Raw genomic sequence first — 20,156 nt, forward strand, 5'->3', positions numbered from 1 at the left:
GAACGAAAGCGTGAAAAAGTCCGTTGAGAAATCAAAGAATCTAGAAGAAAAACGCAAAACTGTCAAGCAAAAAATTTGCATAAAACAAGACACACATATTTACAATAATTGCTATGAACTTCGTTCAAGAGCAATTAAAAAAATCAAACAATTAAAAAATTTGCAATATTAAAAATTCCAATGCCACTAGAAAAAATGCAGTGACCTACTATCAAACCCCAGTGGAGCATCTCTGGTCCCCTGAGGCTGGAAATATAAAAAAAGTAAAAAAAATTTCAAAATTAGCAAAAATTTGCATAAGTTCTCGTGTTTACATTTATTATGTTTGCAGTACTATAACATTTAGCCCAAAAAATTGTCACAAACAGTAATTATATCTTGGGAACGACCTTAATAAATTTTGACTAAAGTCATTTCGAGGACGATAAAAAACAATAACAATTACACAAACGTGAAAAATTGCACCATTTTAGGCTCAAAAACTCCTCAAAATGCCCTTTTAGCATTGAATTAAGGCGTTCTGAGCAGCTGCGCCACTCTAAGACATTGAAGGACTACTAAAGTCGCCTTTGGCCTCTGTAGAAACTCGATGCTCATTGGGCCTTACTTGTTCATCCCGTTTTGAAAGATCAAAGTCATGATCTTTAGCATGATAGAACGATTATTTAAATGATCGATCGAAGCCATGATAATTTAAAAAGTGTAAAAACATATAAATAAGAACATCTTGACAAGTCGTTAAACACAATAACAGAATTGGAAAAACACATGGCCGGCAGATTGCCGGAAAATAGCGGCCGTTTACGGGCTAAACGCACATCGGGATTGAAACAGAAAAGAAGAGATTGAAATTGACAAAATTTTCCGCAGTTTCAATAATTGTTCGACTTCAGTTCGCAGTTTCAGTTAGATTCTAAACCTATAATTACTTCAGCTTCTAAACTGAAGGGTATTAAGCTTAATACTACCATCAGCCAGCAATCGCTCTAATGTACTTTGATATCCTAAAGCACTATGACTTAATGACCGAGCTTTATCAGTTTAACCTATCTCTTTTATATCTGCTCTTATGACATTGATCGTATTCACTACATTGCGTAATTCAATGCGTGAAAGAATTTAGAATCCATTCAGCTGAAACAGTGAGTGAGGTAAGTCAGAAGTCAATTGTGAAGTTTGACTTATTTGAAACGAAAAACGTGATCAAAAGACAAAGCAAATAAAAAAAGGAGATCACCTAAATAACATTTGAGAGGCAGACGGCAGCTATTAATTAGAACAACTGTATCAGAAAACTTCATCAGATCAATTGAACAATGCCAGCCAGAAAAACAATCTCGAGAAAGTTGAGAAACTAAAATGATGAAACAAACTAAACAAAAAGATATTCACTGCTAAAACTTTTCAAACTTTTACCCGGAATGCTAAATTCAATACATTTAAATATACCCATAAACCCATGCACGAGCCTTGAAAGAGTTTTATTAGCCATTAAACATACAAAAAAACTCAAGCTATCACAAAAGCGTAAAAAACTGAAAATCGCATAACTTAAAATTTTTTAATTTTTAATTTTAAATTTTGCAATTTTGAAAAACTCAAAACTTTTTTGTCTCTGGAGTCTGTCCACTAACCCAACTGTATGAACTAAAAAAGTTTCAATGGCCCGTGAAGTTCGATAAACTCAGAAAATGTCAAAATATTGCAAATTTCAATGAGTTTGCTAAATTTCGTGAATTTAATATTGTCAGAAATAAAAAGTGTAAAAACATCTAAATAAGAACATCTTGACTAGTCGTGAAAAACAGTAGAAAGAATTGGAAAAAAACATAGCCGGCAGATTGCCGGGAAATAGCTGCCGTTGACGGGCTAGACGCACATCAGGATTGAAACAGAAAAGAATAGATTGAAATTGACAAAATTTTCCGCAGTTTCAATAATTGTTCGAATTCAGTGCGCAGTTTCAGTTAGATTTTAAACCTATACTTTCTTCAGCTTCTAAACTGAAGGGTATTTGGCTTAATACTACTATCAGCTAGCAATCACTCTAACGTACTTTGATAACCTAAAGCACTATGACTTAAAGACCGAGCTTTATCGGTTTATCAGCCCTCTTTTGATTTTGATCTTTTGACATTGACCGTATTCACCACATTGCGTAATTCAATGATTGAAAGAATTTAAAATCCATTAAGTTGAAACAGTGAGTGAAGTAAGTCAGAAGTCAAACATGAAAATTGTGACTCATGTAAAACAAAAAACGTGATCAAAAGGTAAAGCGAATTGAAAAAAAGGAGAGCGCCTAAATAAAAATTTGAGAGGCTGACAGCGGCTATTAATTAGAACAACTGAATCAGACAACTGCATCAGATCAATTGAACAATGCAAGCCAGAAAGGCAAACAATCTCGAGAAAGTTGAAACTAAAATGATGAAACATACTAAACAAAAAGATATTCACTGCTAAAACTTTTCAAACTTTTACCCTGAATGCTAAATTCGATCCATTTAAATATACCCATTAACCCATTCAGGAGCCTTGAAAGAGTTTTATTGGTCATGAAAGACACAAAAAAACTCGAGCCATCACAAAAGCGTACAAAACTGGAAATCGCACAACTTAAAATTTTTGAATTTTTTTTATTTTAAATTTTGCGATGTTGAAAAACTCAAAACCTTTTTCTCTCTGGAGTCTGCCCAGTAAACCAACTGTATGACCTAAAAAAGTTTCAATGGCCCGTGAAGATCGATAAACTCGGAGAAACAGAAGTTCCGAAAATTTGAAAATTCAAAATTAATTTTTAAAAAGTGCAAAAATTCGGGATATTAAAATGCTGACAACCACTCCATTGCCAATAAAAACCATGCAGTAACCTATTATTAAACTCTAGAAGAAGTTGCCTGGCCCCTAGCTCACGAAAAACTCATAAAATGCCCAAAACAATTTCAAAAAAAAAACTTGAAAAAAAAAGCAAAAATTAGCATCATTTTGCCTGTTTATGCTTGCAGTACCTAAAGATATAGCTCGTTATATGGTCGGAAAACTTTTATCGACATTTACAAGCGTCAATTCAAGACTGATAAAAAAACTCGAAAAATGACAGAAAATTGCACCATTTTGGGCTCAAAAACTCCTAAAAATGGCATTTTAACCTTGAATTAAGGCATTCACAGCAGCTGCACCAGTCTAAGCAGTTGGGAGCAATACTGAAGCCAGCTTTGGGCCTCTAAAGAAACTGAACCTGATTGCCCACTGGGTCTTGCCTGTTTATCAGGTTTTAAAGCAAGTCATGAAAAATTTGTGAAAACATCTTACAAATAAAAAGGAACTGATCTGAAACAACTAAAAATTAGAAATAGTCGTTTACAAACCGAGAACAACTAATAAAAAACTGAGAAAAGGACAGAAAGAAGACAATTTTAAAGCAAAAATAAATGTGATCAAGAAAAGCGGTGGTATTAAAATTAACTTTTCCAGCTAGTTGATCATAGCTCTCTGTAGCAGAGAAAATTGACTAACTAAACTTAAAATATAGTTTACACCATTGTTGAATTCAATATAAAAATTTATCAATATTTCGCACAAATTTTGTCAGCAGACGCATGAGTTTCCATCAACATATCAATTTGCAAACAGGTTCTAACTAAGCATGAAGAAAGGGAGTTAGTTACTGCATCAGTTCATTGTGAAAGCTTACTACAAAACACTTCGGTTAATACATGGTTAAATCGTGTCGACAGAGTGACGTCACTGAACTAAGATGTGACGAAGGAGTAAAATCTTTCATATTTCAAAACAAATTAATTAAGCAAGCTGATCAAAATTGACCAGCTCAATACGCTAAAGCCGAACGGATTTGGAATTTGACTAGACAAATACTTGAAATTTTATATAAAAAAGATGGCATAAAAAAACAACAAGCCTCGGAGAGGTCATTAAGCACAAAAAATGCTAGGAAGTATTGCTGTTTCCACTGATGACTACGTAAATGAGTCTTTTTAACTCCTACTAAAAATGAAATTTGTACTCCAACGAATCATTTTTAATAGAAAAATGTTCTATCACTAGGATAATGCAGCCTGTCCTATTAAGAGCAATCAGACGAAGTAAAGACGTACTAGTTTTGGAGGCGGACGAGGGGAGAGGATCATCATTAATGTGGAGCACTAACCCGTCATTGCTGTTCATGTATATTGGGTCGCATTCAGCTGAGTGAAGCACAAAAGTGTGAATGACCACTTTGCTCAACAGGTTCTGAACTGTTGAAAAGTATTCTGAAAACTGCCATTTCAGAGCAAACACATTGGCCAAAATATGCTCAACCAGTTCTTTGCAGTTCTCAGATAACCTGCACTCTTTTGGCAGCGTTTTGGAATAGTTAATTGGCCCCGATTTGTAGAGTTGGCGACCAGATATAACACCTAAAACGATCATAAGCATAATCGTTATTCTTTAGGTAATGTAACCTAATATATTTAGCCTGAAAGACATAGGCAGGACAGGGTTCTTGAAAATACCTACAAACTAAATGGTTTTAAATACTTGCACTCATTCGATTTATGCGCTTAACGATATTATTAAAAAATTGATAAAATGTTTTCGTCCAAATTAGCAGAAAAGGAGCCCCTAAATGTAAAGAGCCTCGTGCGCGATTAGGTCCGAAATTTAAGTATTTTGATGGAATATCAAATTTAAAATTTAACATTAGGCATTTAAGCGAAAATGAGCTTTTTAAAAAGCTTCAGCTTAGCTTGAATAACTGACTTTTTTGAAAGCGGCTTCCAATTTTGAAAAACTACACTTACTAACATCAAATCTGTGCTACAGCCAGCGAACCATCCCGAATATCGGCTCAATTCCTCATAATATTTTTCTTAATGAGCTTTTTTTTATAAAAAAAAAACATAATTGAAATGAATGCAAGCCCACTAAGGGGGCTTCAAATGACAGCAATACAGGTTATTAAATACCACTAAAACCACTAAAGAAAATTTCACCAATTTTGGCGAGCTTTTAATTTGACTTTAGGTAAATTGCCCTTAGGAACGTGGTTAGGTTGGGGGTTATGTGGGAGGTTGCAGTTTGGGTAGAGATAGGTGTCTCGGGGGTAGGTGGGGTTATTGGGGAGGGGGTTAAGTAGGGGGTTATGTACGCAGGTGAGGGGATTGGTGGGGGTAGGTACGTGGGGGGGGGGGGGGGGGGGGTTAGTCAGGAGTTTTTGACAGGTAGGTTGTCTACAGATTAGGGCCATGTAAAAATTTTGTAGAAAACATAGCTGGTAGAATTCAGTAAACGACTCGAAGAGAGGTGCAAAAACTAACTAACCCTACCTATTTCAGAAAAATCAAAACTTAAAAGCAATATATAGTTGGAAACAACCCATTTTTAGATAGGAGGTGGGGGTTAGGTAGATGGACTGAGGTAGGTAGTTGGAAGGGTTAGGTTGAAGGGGGGTTAAGCATTAGCTAGTTGGAGGCGGAGGGGGCGTTCCAAGGTGCAAGGGTTTGGTGGCGGATTGGGGGCGTTGATGGGAGGGGTAAGTGGCGGATAGCTAATAGGGTGCAGCGGGGGTGGGGGCGTTAGGCAGGGGTGATTGATAGGTAGGTAGTTTGCTCAGTCGTTTAGTTAGGTAAGGCAGGACTGACAAAAATGGGATCAAAAAAACTCAAAAAGAATTTTTCATCTTCAATATTACCAGAAGTTTCTAATTACTTTGCATTACAGTCTGAGCTACTGTTAAAGTCCAACGTTCAAAAACAGAAGTCAGCTTTATATATTCGAACAAAGTTATACATTCGAAAAAAAATCAAAATTTGAGTCAAGAACAAACCGGCTTCAGTTTAAAAGAAGAAAGCCATTAGATTACCAGAAACGTCTCAAGTGTCGTGCACTGAAAGCACTTAACTAATTCTCTTTAACTAAAGAATTAGTAATACCTCTTTCCCTAATTATTTAGGAATTATTATTGCTCTCACTTGGTCTAATTTTGTCTCTCTACTTGGTGTATTCGATTGTTTTGATGCTTGTGCTGATGTTTTATTGCTTCGCGTTTTCCTTCTTCCAATCTGACTTGTGCATTTCGTGGCCTGGGACTGTCTGATCTTCTAACTTTGTCAGGTCGGTATGCGTTTCTAATTATTGGGGGAGGGGGGGTTGGGTGGTGAAAGCAGGGGTAGATAAGTCTAAGGAGTTGGTCGTGGCAGTTAGTTTTGAGCAGGGGATAGAAGGGTTGAAGCTAGGTGGGGGCTGATAGGTATGCGGTTGGTCTGTATCTTAGCTAGGAAAAAGAAACTTTTGTGGTATAAAAAATTCTCAAATTGACATTTTCACCTGGAATATTACAGAAGTTCCTTATTACTATGAATTAAAAACTAAGCTACTGTTAAAGTCCAAAGTTCGAAAACCAAAGTCAACTTTCAAAAACAGATGTAATTGTTCGAATGGAAAGAAGTCATAATTCAAGTCATGAACAAACTTGCTTCAGCTAAACATAACCGACTAAACGTCGGAAGAATTGCTCTCGAACGACTAGTGGGAGCTGTTATCAATTGCAGACTGCTTCAGTCGGTGGGGAGGAGGAGGGAGGGAGGGGGAGCCTAAATGTGACAAAGAAGTTCAATAGTGGGCCTCAAATAACCACATTAGAGGTTAACATATACCGCTATTAAGATTTAAAGTAAAAAATGGTACCAGTTTCGGCGCACTTTTCGGTTGACTTTAAGTATTACATTGCCGCCAATTGAGTTCAGCTGCTTGATATTGTGATTGAGAGAGAATTTTAGATCACACAAAAAGTCAAGGGCGTAAAAGTCACTCGAAAAGTCAAAATTGTCACGCAAAAATTTTGCATAAAAAGACACACACGTTTACAATAATTGCTATGAATTTCGTTCAAGAGCAATTTAAAAAAATGTAACTCCAATACTCCTCTTCGAGTCGTAAAAACCAGTGTAAAACCAATATTGCTCTTCAAGTCAGAAATACCTGTGTAATACCATTCTCCTCATCAAGTCATGAAAAGATCAACTTTGTTTGAGAGCACTTAATAATTTTATTGCTGAACCATCGATTCTGTAAAGTAACAGCCAGTAAACAATCAGTATCAAAAACTTCGACACCAAGTCAGTGCAGCCGCAAAGTAGTTCACTATAAAAAGGTATCAATTAGCTATGCATCTGACAAGGATCATCTGAGGCTAAGGATCCAGAAGTACGATCAATCTTCAAAAAAATCTATATCAGCTGAATCGAAAACTAAAATGATCAAACTGCCAAAGGTTTAAATCAGTTTTTGACCAAATTAAAGCAACCAGGAAATGGACTTGGTTGCCCTTTGAAATGTACGACCTTTTTGATCATCACAAAGTATTTTAATCGCAGATAAAATTCTACACAATACGAACTTTCCATTTTTGTAACGAAAATCCCTAATCTGAGGAGCAAGAGTTATCCTTAATATGTCCCATCACTCAATTTAGCGTACAATAAAGTCATCCGAAACTTCTGCACTACTAAATTCAATTTTCATCGAGATGCAGTACCTATATCCAAAAAGTAAAAGCAGAATGATTGGACAGCAGTTATATTATACTTCAACATGTTAATGTTCCTTTTCTTACCTTTTTAAAAATATTTTTATGCAAGATGTAAGTTGTCCGTAGATTACCTTTTAAAAAATAAATAAACTTGAAATCGACCGGATTGCCAATACACATAGTGATGTCCAATTTAAATGAAATCAAATGTTTCACAATAAAATTTCAGTTGAAATTCTTCAAGTGACATGCTCAGTTTGCATTGCTACCTCCTTCTCATTTCTAATTTCAATGCAATTATTCAACTCCCCTCTCACAGGGTGACTTGGAAAACAGCTTTTAAAAATCTGTAAAATGGGCAAAAAGTATCCTGCACTCTGGCACAAAAGAGCCAATTGGCTCTCCCGTTCGATAGTATTTACTGGTTTCCCCTCTTTCTAGGCCAATCAGGAAAGGAATTTGTCAGTCAATAAGACTGTCTTCTCATTCATTGTACGGCAAATCGCAAAATAATTTCCATAAGGCTCAATTGTGGATTCAATTAGATCGAACGTATTGTGGTTTTCATCACTTCACATCCTTTTCTGTCCATCCTCGAATGTTAGTGATTTCAATTCGAACCTCATTCTTCTAATTCAAAAGATAAGATGCACGTGAAATGGCGAAACACTTCGCAAAAAATTTTAAGATCTCTGGTCATTGTGTCATTTGCATAAATTAATGACATAAGATTAAATTTCAGAGCATGCCCAGGACTTTTGCTGCAATAAGATTTGCCCTCTGAGTATGAAATGGATATCCAACTAGGTAATTTCTAACGGGCGCCAGACACTAGGATAAACACCGCCTCTTTGCCCGATATTCAGGTATTCTTTTTGTTTGCGGATTACAGTTTCTTTCTGAGCGTAGTACCGAGCAATACTGACTGAGTCCCCCAACAAATCAGAAATGAGTCTTTTTCCGCACATGACTCGAATCATTTTGCCTGATAACTTGATTACCATTCCCGTCAATATTTTTGCTTGTGATTAATTTTGATCAGGCAAAATCGAGAAGTCAGGGGGTAAAATCGTCAATCTAAAGGTCACATGGTTGGACGACCAATCGCAAAAAAAGACCAACAGGACCAATATAATACCTACGAACTTGGTGTGACAAAAAGATTGCGAACACTCAAGATTCAAACTATTAATTGATCATCAATTCCACACTGCTTTATTTTTCATTTGCATAATACGTTTCGACTCAAGCACATCTTTTCTGTCTTAGATCTTACTTGCTCAAATGTTTAAAACTTACTGTTAAGATCGCTCTGCAAAAATAATCAGGAGGAACAGATAAAAAAACAAAAACTGCGTGGGGCTATTACTTTTTTTCCGAAACACTGCCGGCAGACTGCAGAAACATGGTGAGGTTGAATCCAATCACTGCCAATAAAACCTACCAACGAATTCAGAATACGATGCACAAAATTAAATAAATGTTAAAAGAGGAGGCAGACAACGACATTTAACAAATTTATTGAATAATTTTATACAAAGACAAATTACATTAAAATTGGTTATAACGCGCATTATCAAGCGTAGGGGAAGGTAATACTACTCTTTTGACGATTACGTAGTCGATTTCCAAAAAAGCGAGTATACATACTCGAAGTTGTCGGGTTTTTTTTACGACCTATGTCTTAGATTAGAGTTGTAAGCGTGCCTGGAAACGATTGACCCTAGGCTAGTTAAGTTATATTTGCTTCAAAATTGGATTTACGTACTCTCACTTTTCAAAGCGTCTTCTTGGGGCTAGCGTGAAAACGTGATCTTTTGTCGCTGATTTTCACCCCATATGTCACTAGTTTCCACACTATAAGCAACTCTTTCCAAATAACTAAGATAGTGTCAATTAGACCGAAATGAAAGAAGTCCAATTGGTGATTTATTTTTGAAATTTCCCACTCAATACAAATTGCGCATTAAGAGGAGAATTAGCAGTTTTTCGATTAGCTAAAACACTGATTATAAGAACAAATAAGTGTTTGAATTTGGTCTCACTCAAGTAAATACAAATAAAATTCGGGCAATAAAGTTGGGGGAGCCTAAATGGGACTAAGAAGTTCAATAGTGGGCTTCAAATAACCACATTAGAGGTTAACATATACCACTATTAAGATTTAAAGTAAAAAATGGCACCAGTTTCGGCGCACTTCATTCGACTTTTAGTATTAAACTATTAAATTCCCGCCATTTGAGTTCGTCTGCTGGAAATTGTGATTACGCGAATTTTAGATTACGCGAAACGCAAAAAGTCAAGGGCGTAAAAGTCACTCGAAAAGTCAAACGAGAGCAATTAATAAACTTAAAATTAGTTAATTAAGTTCTTGACAAATAATGCTAATAACAAGGCCATTTATTAACCTGATGGCATTTTGTTCACAATTTCCACATGTTTCGCAGGATTTAAACGGCATCCCTCATAAGGCTCGAAGGGAAGGTGGCCTGTTACTGCGTGAAAAAGAGTCGCACCCAGACTCCAGATGTCAACAGAGGCGTCAAAGCACTTCTCAAGAGGGTCTCTGGGATTGTACCATCGAGAGAAAAGTTGGGGGTGCTTAAAACAGACAAATGTGTTCAAAAATCGTGAACAGTACATTTATTAAGTCAGGTCTCTAAGTGAACCATTGAAAAAAAACTTAGAAAAAAACTTAGATTCAAATTACGGCTCATTTTTTACTTTATAGGTATCGTAATTTCGGGCTAAAGTTAAGCCGCTTAATTTAACGTATTGGCTGTCATTTAGGTTCTGACAGGCTTTACTATTACTCTTTGCCCACGACACAATTCTGTTGCAAAAGGAAATATATTTTAGTCAAAACGGAAAGCTAACCCAAAACTGTGACAAAATTCTACACGAAATATTTCCATGACAGAAACAATCTCGAATTAATTATTTTCCTCCATCGGAATAATGAGCAAAGACTTCAAAGAAGCCAATCTGATCGGACTTTTTAAGTACTCTAAGCTGGTTGAAACTGTTTGCTTGAAATCATTATTACTTGGAATTTGTTTGACTTACAAGGTACTCGTGCGTTCCATGAATGGACTCGAAGGACTCCTGGTGCTGGAGGAAGCGGGCAGCACCGAAGTCAGTGATTTTGTAGATGACCTCTTGTCCTCCTTGGGAGTCACGGAGGAACCGCATGATGTTGTTGGGCTTGAAATCCCTGTGCACAATGTTCCTCTCTCGCAGGTAATTCCACCCTCTCGCTTAATGTAAATGCAAAAAAATAGACACAAAAAACATGAACCACTAGCAACGGGCTAATTGCTCAAAACGACCGGCGAGCGATTGCCTTTGGTCGTAGCCCTCTGGGGCTTAGGGATTCAGGCATTAGGGGATTCAAGAGTCAAACCAGGGGCTCTACTCTCGACACGTGGATTGGCTAGGCTTTGGTTGTTGCAGCTACCTTAAGCTTGGGCAACTAGCTCGACTGAATGAGAGGGTGTGGGCAGAGGAAAGAGGAGCATAAGAAAGGAGGGCAAAAACCACTTAAAATGACCCGCTACACCATGAATTTACATGTCTATACAGTAGAATTTGGCGAGGGGAAGGGACCAAGGGATGAATATCGTAAAATAAGTCTCTTCAGCAGTTTCGGTGAACCGCACAGTTAGAGATTAGTAGGACTTACATAACTGATCAGTGAGTTTGGGCCCTCAGGCTGTAGCGGTTTATCACGTCTACAGACAATCAGGCTAATACTATGCTCAGATGAAAAGCATAAAAAGCCTAACTTCACTATAGCAATTGCTAGAAATTTGTTTCAGGGCAAATAATGACCACAAAACCAATAAAAGAATCGAAAACGGTCCAACAAACTTCGCAAAAAACAGACACCACTAAAATTATTGGCTCAAACATCCTTCCAGACGAATTGATCAACATAAAAACTCTGAACTATTAGCAGCCGAAGTTTTCAAACAAACAACCAAGAAACCTAGTTTGATTTCATTCGTTTCTTTGGCTCATTTAGCAAATGATTTCTTGGGAATAAACGTCAATTAACAACAATTTTGGTTGTTTTTATTTTTCATAGCTCAAGCAAAATGCATAAGCTAAACAAAATGTCAATCGCTGCGAATTTCAACAAAAGAAAACAAATGCAGAGTTAGTTAAAACAACGCTACAGGAGATCAAAACAATTATGAACGATTATGCTGCAAGAGCAACAAAAAGAAAATAAGAGAAAAGGAAGAAAAACGCAATATTAACCCAATATATTGGCAAAAATAGCAGCAGAAACGTCTGCTCAAAAAACTTCTCAAAACCCCACTGAGAAGAATACATATGCCGATAGGGTGATATTAGGCACCCAATCAGCACATGCATTCTTCCTCGGTTTTCGGAACCTACCCGACAATGAAATTGTTCTAATTTTAGAAACACCTCATTTTAGAAAAAAACAAATTAAAACAAGGAGCTGCAACCTCCTCATAATTCCGCCTATATGGTTTACGTGCTTTATGAGGCTGTTGTTATTTAGAGTTTCAGCCCGTTCGAGGCGACGCAGCAATTGTGAAGGGGCTTCGTCGTCACCAATTTGTTCAGCCTGCTCAACTTCAAGGCCGGCAAGATCATCTGCCTGCCTTATGATGCTGCGGAACTGATCAACCATTTGCTGTAAAAACAAAAAAACAAAGTATATAAAGAATCCTTTACTAGAACTGTCCGCATCAGCTTTTCCCAAGACATCAACAACATTAGACAGGATCAAAATGCATTGAAAACTATTTAAGCTCACCCTGTCTCTCTCCTCTGTTTATTCTCCTCGTGTTGGGTGAAGCATTTCTGTTGGTTGCAGGTAGAGAAAGGAACCGTATTTCAGCGGCCTCACTTTCTTCATATGAGGGAGGTGGATCATCGGACACCCCGGTATTTTCGAGTGCCTGATTCGACACCTCAGCAGTATTTGGTGACTCAGGCGACGAGAGAAATACTGATTCCTCCAAAACTCTGGCGGCTTCATTCAGCAAGCCGTCACTGTTGTCATCATACCTTCCAACATGACGGCCCAGGAAAACCTAGGCTTGAGTTAAAGCCTGTCTTTCTCCGTCTCTTGGACATCCATACATTCGGAGGAGATGGCAAAACTGCAACAGATTAGAACTGAAAGGCCTCGTATTCGCCCTCTCTTCTTCTTCCAAGGCCATCCGACTATCATCATCATCGTCCGAGGAAGAGGAGTCTAGAATATACTGCGCACCTCGGCGTCGAGGTCTCAATCTGAGCCTCCTGTTCATGGAAAATGGCTCCTCATCGTCATCTTCCACTTCTTCCAGAGAATTTTGCGCACTTCCGTTTTCATACACTAGTGCTAACTCATCTCCAATTTCCATTTCCAACTGAGGCGACGGAGGGATAGACACATCACTTGCGTTATTGTCCGAGTTAGGATAGTCGACTAACATGGCAGAAGCAGAAATAAAATTTGAGTTGGTGCTCGACATTCTAAATAACTTTTTGGAAATTTTTAGGTCTGCATGTTTGTTTATTTTACTGCTTCATTTGTTTTTTTTTCTATTTTTTCTTAGTCTGTCGGATCAACTCCATCCTCTTATCGCAAAAGAAAAATTAAATCTAATTTTGATAGCTTGCACAAGTTTTGCAAGAAAAAAATCAACTTTTCAAAGAATTTATTTTCATTGTAGAAATACTTAATTTTCAGCAGCAAATTGTAGCAACTCTTCTTCAGTTAGATAAAAAGAAAAAGTTCGGGTCGGTAAATAGATACAGTGAGCAAAGTATAAACAGTACAATGCACACAGTTTACTTGTCGCTAGCTGTTTGAACAAGGGACGAATTTCGACATATTTAATGGATGTATTTTTTGTAGAGTTTCTGCAGTCTTTTAAAAATACTCGGGAAAACTTCGTGAAGATCTCGTTTGAAGCAGTCGTAGAAAAGTAGTTGTCCATTACTGTCTGCGATCAAAAGCCAGTGTTCCCAAAAAAAGCAAGATGGTTGATTGTTAACAATAACAAATTTGTTTCGCTGAATGAAAGGGAAGTTCTCCGCAGAATAACAGACAAGGTAACGCAGGCTAAGCTCAGAGTGTTTACTGACAAAACGATCAATGTCACTGTTGTCAACCATTGTATATTGCTGAGTTTTTGATAACTTCTCTATTGCAATTAACCAAAGCAACAGATTGACGTTCAGCCATAAGTATGACTCTAATGGGTTGCTTGGTTGGTGTTTTGAATTTGAATTCGATCCCCAACCGGGCACCAGTAAGTTCTGGGCGGATTGTGCTGTCCCGTAAGTTGGAATCGGCTGTAAGATTGAAAATCAACGCAAAATGATTGGCAAAGTTATCTAGAGTAATTCCGTTGCCGCCAACAGAATGACCCAAGGCCGTCATTGTTGTGTGGTAGAGACGGACGTGGCTTTTAGAGATATCAATGGGTGTGCCACCTACTTGCGATCCTTCTCGTGTGACCCTCACTGAACTCAAATTAAAGTCCTCGAAATTGAAAGGATTAGATTTGTACGTTCCGGTGAAAGACTTCTCTGGTACCAAGACCACAACCAATTTGCAAGCTGGAGCTCTATTGAACAAATCATCCTGGTAATAAACGCTGGTACCTGTAGTGATTCGAAAAGAAGTAATTGGAGACTCTTGCCACTCAAATTGAGCTGCTTTTTTCTTTAAAGCTCTCTCAAGTGAAATAACGGTCTCCGTTCGAAGTTCCAACAAGTGTACAAATAGAAGCATTTAGGACCTTGATTGTGAAACTACTCGCATCTTGACAACCTCCGGGCTGATGCATAATGAACTTGTCCAAAGAACGTGTCAGTCTGATCCGAACTTCAACTCCAGGTACCAAATACTTGTCAACACCGTTCAAAAAGTTGTTAGAAATTGTGGAAAAAGTGTGAAAGCTACGCCCTGAGTTATTTCATACCGTCTGGAAAAAGCATCGTTTTTCAAAGTGTTGAAATCCGAAAGAGCTGGTTCAAAACTATACCATTGAGTTGCCATTATGCTCTGCTTGGTTGTCAGGTCGTAACTGAGGTCTGCCTCTAAGATGGACTTAAGGGGGTGCAAATTGCTGGACGAGGAAACCATGGTGCCATTCAAGAAAACTTCCACATTTTGCCACAAACTATTGGCGATGTTCTTCACGAAAATTGGTAGGAGCTCGCCGTCTGTACCATCACTTTTTTTCTTCCTAACAGCTGCTTCGCCTGATGATTCTTTAATCAACAATAATTCCATAATTCCATTTTGAGTAAAATGTTGTTTAGATCGGCTACAGTTCCACATATTTCCGTACGTGGCGCCTGAAATTCAAACTCCAACACTGGGCCATCTGAGTTTCTTGGCGGGAAAATTCGTTTGTCGTAAGCGCAGACAAAATCAGCCAAAACTTGACTTGTACCAAAGAGGTCCAACATTGAGCTGGTTGCTGAAACTGGGGGATCGGCATAGGTGAAGGAATGAGACATTGCAATCAATCAGTTAGGTAGCAGCGTCGACGATGGAGGAAAAGAAATCTTGCTTGTTATAGTTCTTCTTTTTTTTCGTTATACGCCTACGGTTTGTTCTCAAGACACGCTTTTTCCTTGTGGAACGGTTTCTGATCGTTTTTCGTGCGGAGCCTTTTGATTTTCTTCTCTGGTAGCGGAAGCGCTTTTTCTTTGATTTTGTCCTTCTTTTTGTATTGGTAATCCGTTTAGGTGTCGATGACAGACGTCGCCCTTTTTCTGTTGAACTTTTTCTTCTCGAGCGACCACTTCCAATTTGTTTTTTTACCGTTTCGCGTAAAGTTTTTTTCAGGGCAGCTTTTGGTTTTGTACGTCCCTCTATTATCCCTAGCACTTCAGGAGCGGCATATTGTACCAAGTTTTTTGATAAGGGTAGACCGTATCGCTTTGCAAGTGGTATCACAAAACTTTTCAAACCGAGACGCAGCGCAGAACCCAGCCCACTGCCGTATTGACGATTTGTTGAACCAGAATAAAAACTAGAATTTGCTCGGGGAAAAAAGTATGCGATTAGAATGGTAGTTGACGTCCATTCAAGAACTGTTTACAAAGAAAAGTTTCTGCCTTTCCCCCGCTGACGGTGAAGCAAGGCGTTGACAACTGAATCGCTTGACAATCAATATGAGTACTGAACCGCAGGTTGCCTATCAACCCGGTCACAAACGATTTCTTAAGCTGACCAATTAACTAGGCCCTCAGCTGCAATGCCTACTTGCTGGCGGCCACGATGTCTATCTTCGTCAAACTTAAAAGCAACTAGTTCAGAAGCATAGAGACGTCCCAAAATTTCTTTGCCTGTGTTATCATGCAGTACATAGGTTATGGGTTCACTACGATTACGCGGAATGGACACTCTTGCAACAGTAAAGACTTCATCTGTAAATCGCTGCTTATAACCTTTCTGGAAGGGTTTTCGCTGAAAAGACAAGCGAACAGTTTGTTTTTTCCTAAAGACTTTTTTCGCCAAAACAGTTTGGGTGGCGTACGATAACTCTTCATAACTGAATTTGGTCTTTTATCGTAAGCATTGGGACTGTTTTGCAGAACAAGACTCCTAACATGTTCCTTAGAGACGTCTGCGGGAGCTAAAAGATGCTTGAGTTGACTCGAGCGTTTATCAGCCTCACAAATTGTTGAAGATGACCCAAATAAGTACATGAACCACTTTCTTATAAAAATTTGTATAAAAATTTTTCAACGTACGCACAAACCGCTCTGCAATAGCACTTTTCGAATCACCATAAGTGCTATAAACTTCAACTCCTAGCTCCTCACAGTGTTTTCTAAAGTATCCTTTGAATTCTTTCCCTTGATCTTTCCAAAGTTTTATGGGCACTGATGTTGGTTTGATTTTCTTCTCTGGTAGCGGAAGCGCTTTTTCTTTGATTTTGTCCTTCTTTTTGTATTGGTAATCCGTTTAGGTGTCGATGACAGACGTCGCCCTTTTTCTGTTGAACTTTTTCTTCTCGAGCGACCACTTCCAATTTGTTTTTTACCGTTTCGCGTAAAGTTTTTTTCAGGGCAGCTTTTGGTTTTGTACGTCCCTCTATTATCCCTAGCACTTCAGGAGCGGCATATTGTACCAAGTTTTTGGATAAGGGTAGACCGTATCGCTTTGCAAGTGGTATCACAAAACTTTTCAAACCGAGACGCAGCGCAGAACCCAGCCCACTGCCGTATTGACGATTTGTTGAACCAGAATAAAAACTAGAATTTGCTCGGGGAAAAAAGTATGCGATTAGAATGGTAGTTGACGTCCATTCAAGAACTGTTTACAAAGAAAAGTTTCTGCCTTTCCCCCGCTGACGGTGAAGCAAGGCGTTGACAACTGAATCGCTTGACAATCAATATGAGTACTGAACCGCAGGTTGCCTATCAACCCGGTCACAAACGATTTCTTAAGCTGACCAATTAACTAGGCCCTCAGCTGCAATGCCTACTTGCTGGCGGCCACGATGTCTATCTTCGTCAAACTTAAAAGCAACTAGTTCAGAAGCATAGAGACGTCCCAAAATTTCTTTGCCTGTGTTATCATGCAGTACATAGGTTATGGGTTCACTACGATTACGCGGAATGGACACTCTTGCAACAGTAAAGACTTCACCTGTAAATCGCTGCTTATAACCTTTCTGGAAGGGTTTTCGCTGAAAAGACAAGCGAACAGTTTGTTTTTTCCTAAAGACTTTTTTCGCCAAAACAGTTTGGGTGGCGTACGATAACTCTTCATAACTGAATTTGGTCTTTTATCGTAAGCATTGGGACTGTTTTGCAGAACAAGACTCCTAACATGTTCCTTAGAGACGTCTGCGGGAGCTAAAAGATGCTTGAGTTGACTCGAGCGTTTATCAGCCTCACAAATTGTTGAAGATGACCCAAATAAGTACATGAACCACTTTCTTAAAAAAATTTGTATAAAAATTTTTCAACGTACGCACAAACCGCTCTGCAATAGCACTTTTCGAATCACCATAAGTGCTATAAACTTCAACTCCTAGCTCCTCACAGTGTTTTCTAAAGTATCCTTTGAATTCTTTCCCTTGATCTTTCCAAAGTTTTATGGGCACTGATGTTGGTTTTTCGATATTAATCATCTTTGAAAAAGCTTCAAAAGCTGCCTGAACAGATTTTGATTTCATTGTGCGAACTCGTAGAAAACGTGTTAACACATCAACTGCAATAGAGAGATACTATACGCCGTCATTTTCCTTTGAAAATTTATTCATAAAAGCGACATCAACGGACCAAATATGAATCACTCCGAGACTTCTGATTTAAGTCTTTTGAACTTTTGTCTTGCAGCTTTAAACTTTGTATACACTTTACTACTCTCCAAAAACTCGCACTTTCGACAAGGGTAACCCGCTGGCTTTTCTCAAACTGGAAATTCCACCATAAGCCGCAGGGTTGTTCAGCGATGTGTAGATTCCTTTCAAGTAACGATACTCAGCTTCTGAGAGTCTCCGCTATTTTACCGGCCTTTTCTGTCGTTTTAACAGCAACCATGCTTTCAAGCTTTCAATTCAGTATATAGAAAATATGAGTAGAACAAATCAACAACTATCACTCAAGACTTAGCTTGGATGAGCTAATTTTATCGTCAATGACTTGCATCGCGCAACTGTTTAGGAGCATGGACTTTAGATGATCAACTTTTTCCTTTGTTATCGGCACCATCAATAATGTTTCAACAATTTGACGTTCCATCCAATTCAACTTTTTATTATGAATCTGCAAATTCTTAAGAAACTGTATCAGGTTAACAGAATTTGTCATCTCAACTTGATCGCCCGACTGAAATGAATTAGATCCGAGGAGTAAGCGATTACTAGATTGGCTGAAAGAAAGACTGGGATTGGAGTCATCAGAGACAAAAGAGCTCGCATGCAATAACGTTTCAGCATAGCACCATGTTTTTTCTGACTGTTGATTTTTGGGAGCGTGGACCTCCTTTCTTTTTTCTATACAACTGTTTCAAAGAAGAACTGACAATCGATTCTTCCCTAACAGGGTCGAAAGAAGAGTTTCCTTCAAAATTAGTTGACAGGTTGTTTTGTCTGTTGTTGTTAGCAGCTGACTCGCTGTCGTGCTGGTTCTCTACAGGAGTAATTGAGTAGTTCAACAGTTCTCCGTGATCTTCTTTATTGACATCCGTTGTATTGAAGCTATCTGCTTTTGGGACAGAGGAATATGACCTTTTGGACTGTGGCTGCATTGCTAGCAAATTTGTATGAATAGCTTTTTTTGGCTCTTCTAGTTCTTTCAGCAACGGAACTAGTGCAAACTCAATAAACTTTGACGCTGTATTTGACGAGGCCTGCTTTGCTCGATATGACATAACAATAAGCACAAAAAAAATGTTAAATTAGGGGAAAAAATTTTATCGGATTTAGTTCAGCTGCAGTGCATGCAATGTTTAACATTTTGCTGATCAATTTTGCCACCACTCGTTAGTGTGATTGCACAATTTTCGTAAAGTTCACGGATCGAACCATGTAATTCGTCATGTAGAAAAGAGCTGTTTTGATGGAGGGTAAAATTGTTCGAAGAGACTTGTGTAAAATCGAAAGAAATGGGTGCATTCCCCGCGACGAGGCACCGGCTGATTTGACTAGAGTCTAACGACAACTGGCACTGATCACCTGTTTCATTTTCAAAGGAACCACTGACTGCTCTCCTTTGCTTTGATTGCGTGTCAGATGATACTAAAATATCTTTTTTGCTACATACGGTAGTATTGCAGATGTAGATGCAAAATCTCAGACTATCGGGACATGTGGGTGTCAAGTCAATTAGGAAATGACCGAGTGGAAGTCTCATGCGATGCTTATAGCAGCTGTTGAAACACAGGCGTTGCAGTATCCAGCTCAAGAGCCTAAGATTTTCAATTACTTACCAACGCGTGGTGATTTTGTGAGAACGATATGCGTTGCGCTCTTATCAATGGTAACCGAATAAGGACCCTGTTGATAGAGATTGTGTTTAATGAAAATTGAGGAGATGTTTTTATGCCTACCGGCTGTCGCCAATGTAGCGAAAACCTTGCTCTCCACAATTTCCTCACCGCAGTCATCAAAAATTAGCAGCTTTTTCTTTTGTGGGTAGCCTATGTTGCTGTGCTTCTCGGAAATAGCATGAAGCTCACTCAAAATAAGGTCGTCAACACAATATTCGTCGTTGCTAGCACCGCTGCTGTTGTTAGTTGTTAAGGGTATTCATGATTGAATTTTTTGACTGAATGCAGCACTTGAATTCTACTGACACTTTTTCCCAAAATCTTCAAAAAATCGTAATAAACAGGTCGCCAGTAGCGATAAATGTAAACAATGTGTTCAAAGGTGGTTCGAAAACTCCCTGTAGGACAGTAGGAGCTGATAGCATTGAAAGGATCAGCTGAGTTTTTCCAGTTCCGGAGCTTCCGCAAACACATAAAAACACGCTCTTTCGTTGATATTAACTTATTCAATACTGCTCATACATGTGGTTGTCTTGTGCTGCGGAGTGAACGGGGGGTAACAAAAAAGTCAGACAATATGTAATGACCATAAAATATGCAGTTTTTAGCTCACAACTGAGAGTGTCAGAG

The 20,156-nt window shown here is 38.4% G+C and overlaps 1 protein-coding gene across 1 annotated transcript in view; it reads right to left on the reverse strand.

Annotated features, from left to right (window-relative positions):
- LOC142336181 (uncharacterized) overlaps window positions 1-20,156 on the reverse strand; it is a 545,590-nt gene that overhangs the window by 76,987 nt on the left and 448,447 nt on the right. Inside the window, exons 5-7 of the mRNA XM_075384812.1 lie at window positions 10,601-10,791; window positions 9,943-10,135; window positions 4,172-4,421 (exon numbers count right to left, since the gene is read on the reverse strand). Of these exons, the coding sequence (XP_075240927.1) occupies window positions 4,172-4,421; window positions 9,943-10,135; window positions 10,601-10,791 (634 nt within the window). The remainder of the gene's footprint in view (window positions 1-4,171; window positions 4,422-9,942; window positions 10,136-10,600; window positions 10,792-20,156) is intronic.

This window comes from Convolutriloba macropyga, chromosome 3 (genome assembly GCF_964194025.1).
Source record: "Convolutriloba macropyga chromosome 3, txConMacr16.3, whole genome shotgun sequence".
NCBI classification, from domain to species: Eukaryota; Metazoa; Xenacoelomorpha; order Acoela; family Convolutidae; genus Convolutriloba; species Convolutriloba macropyga.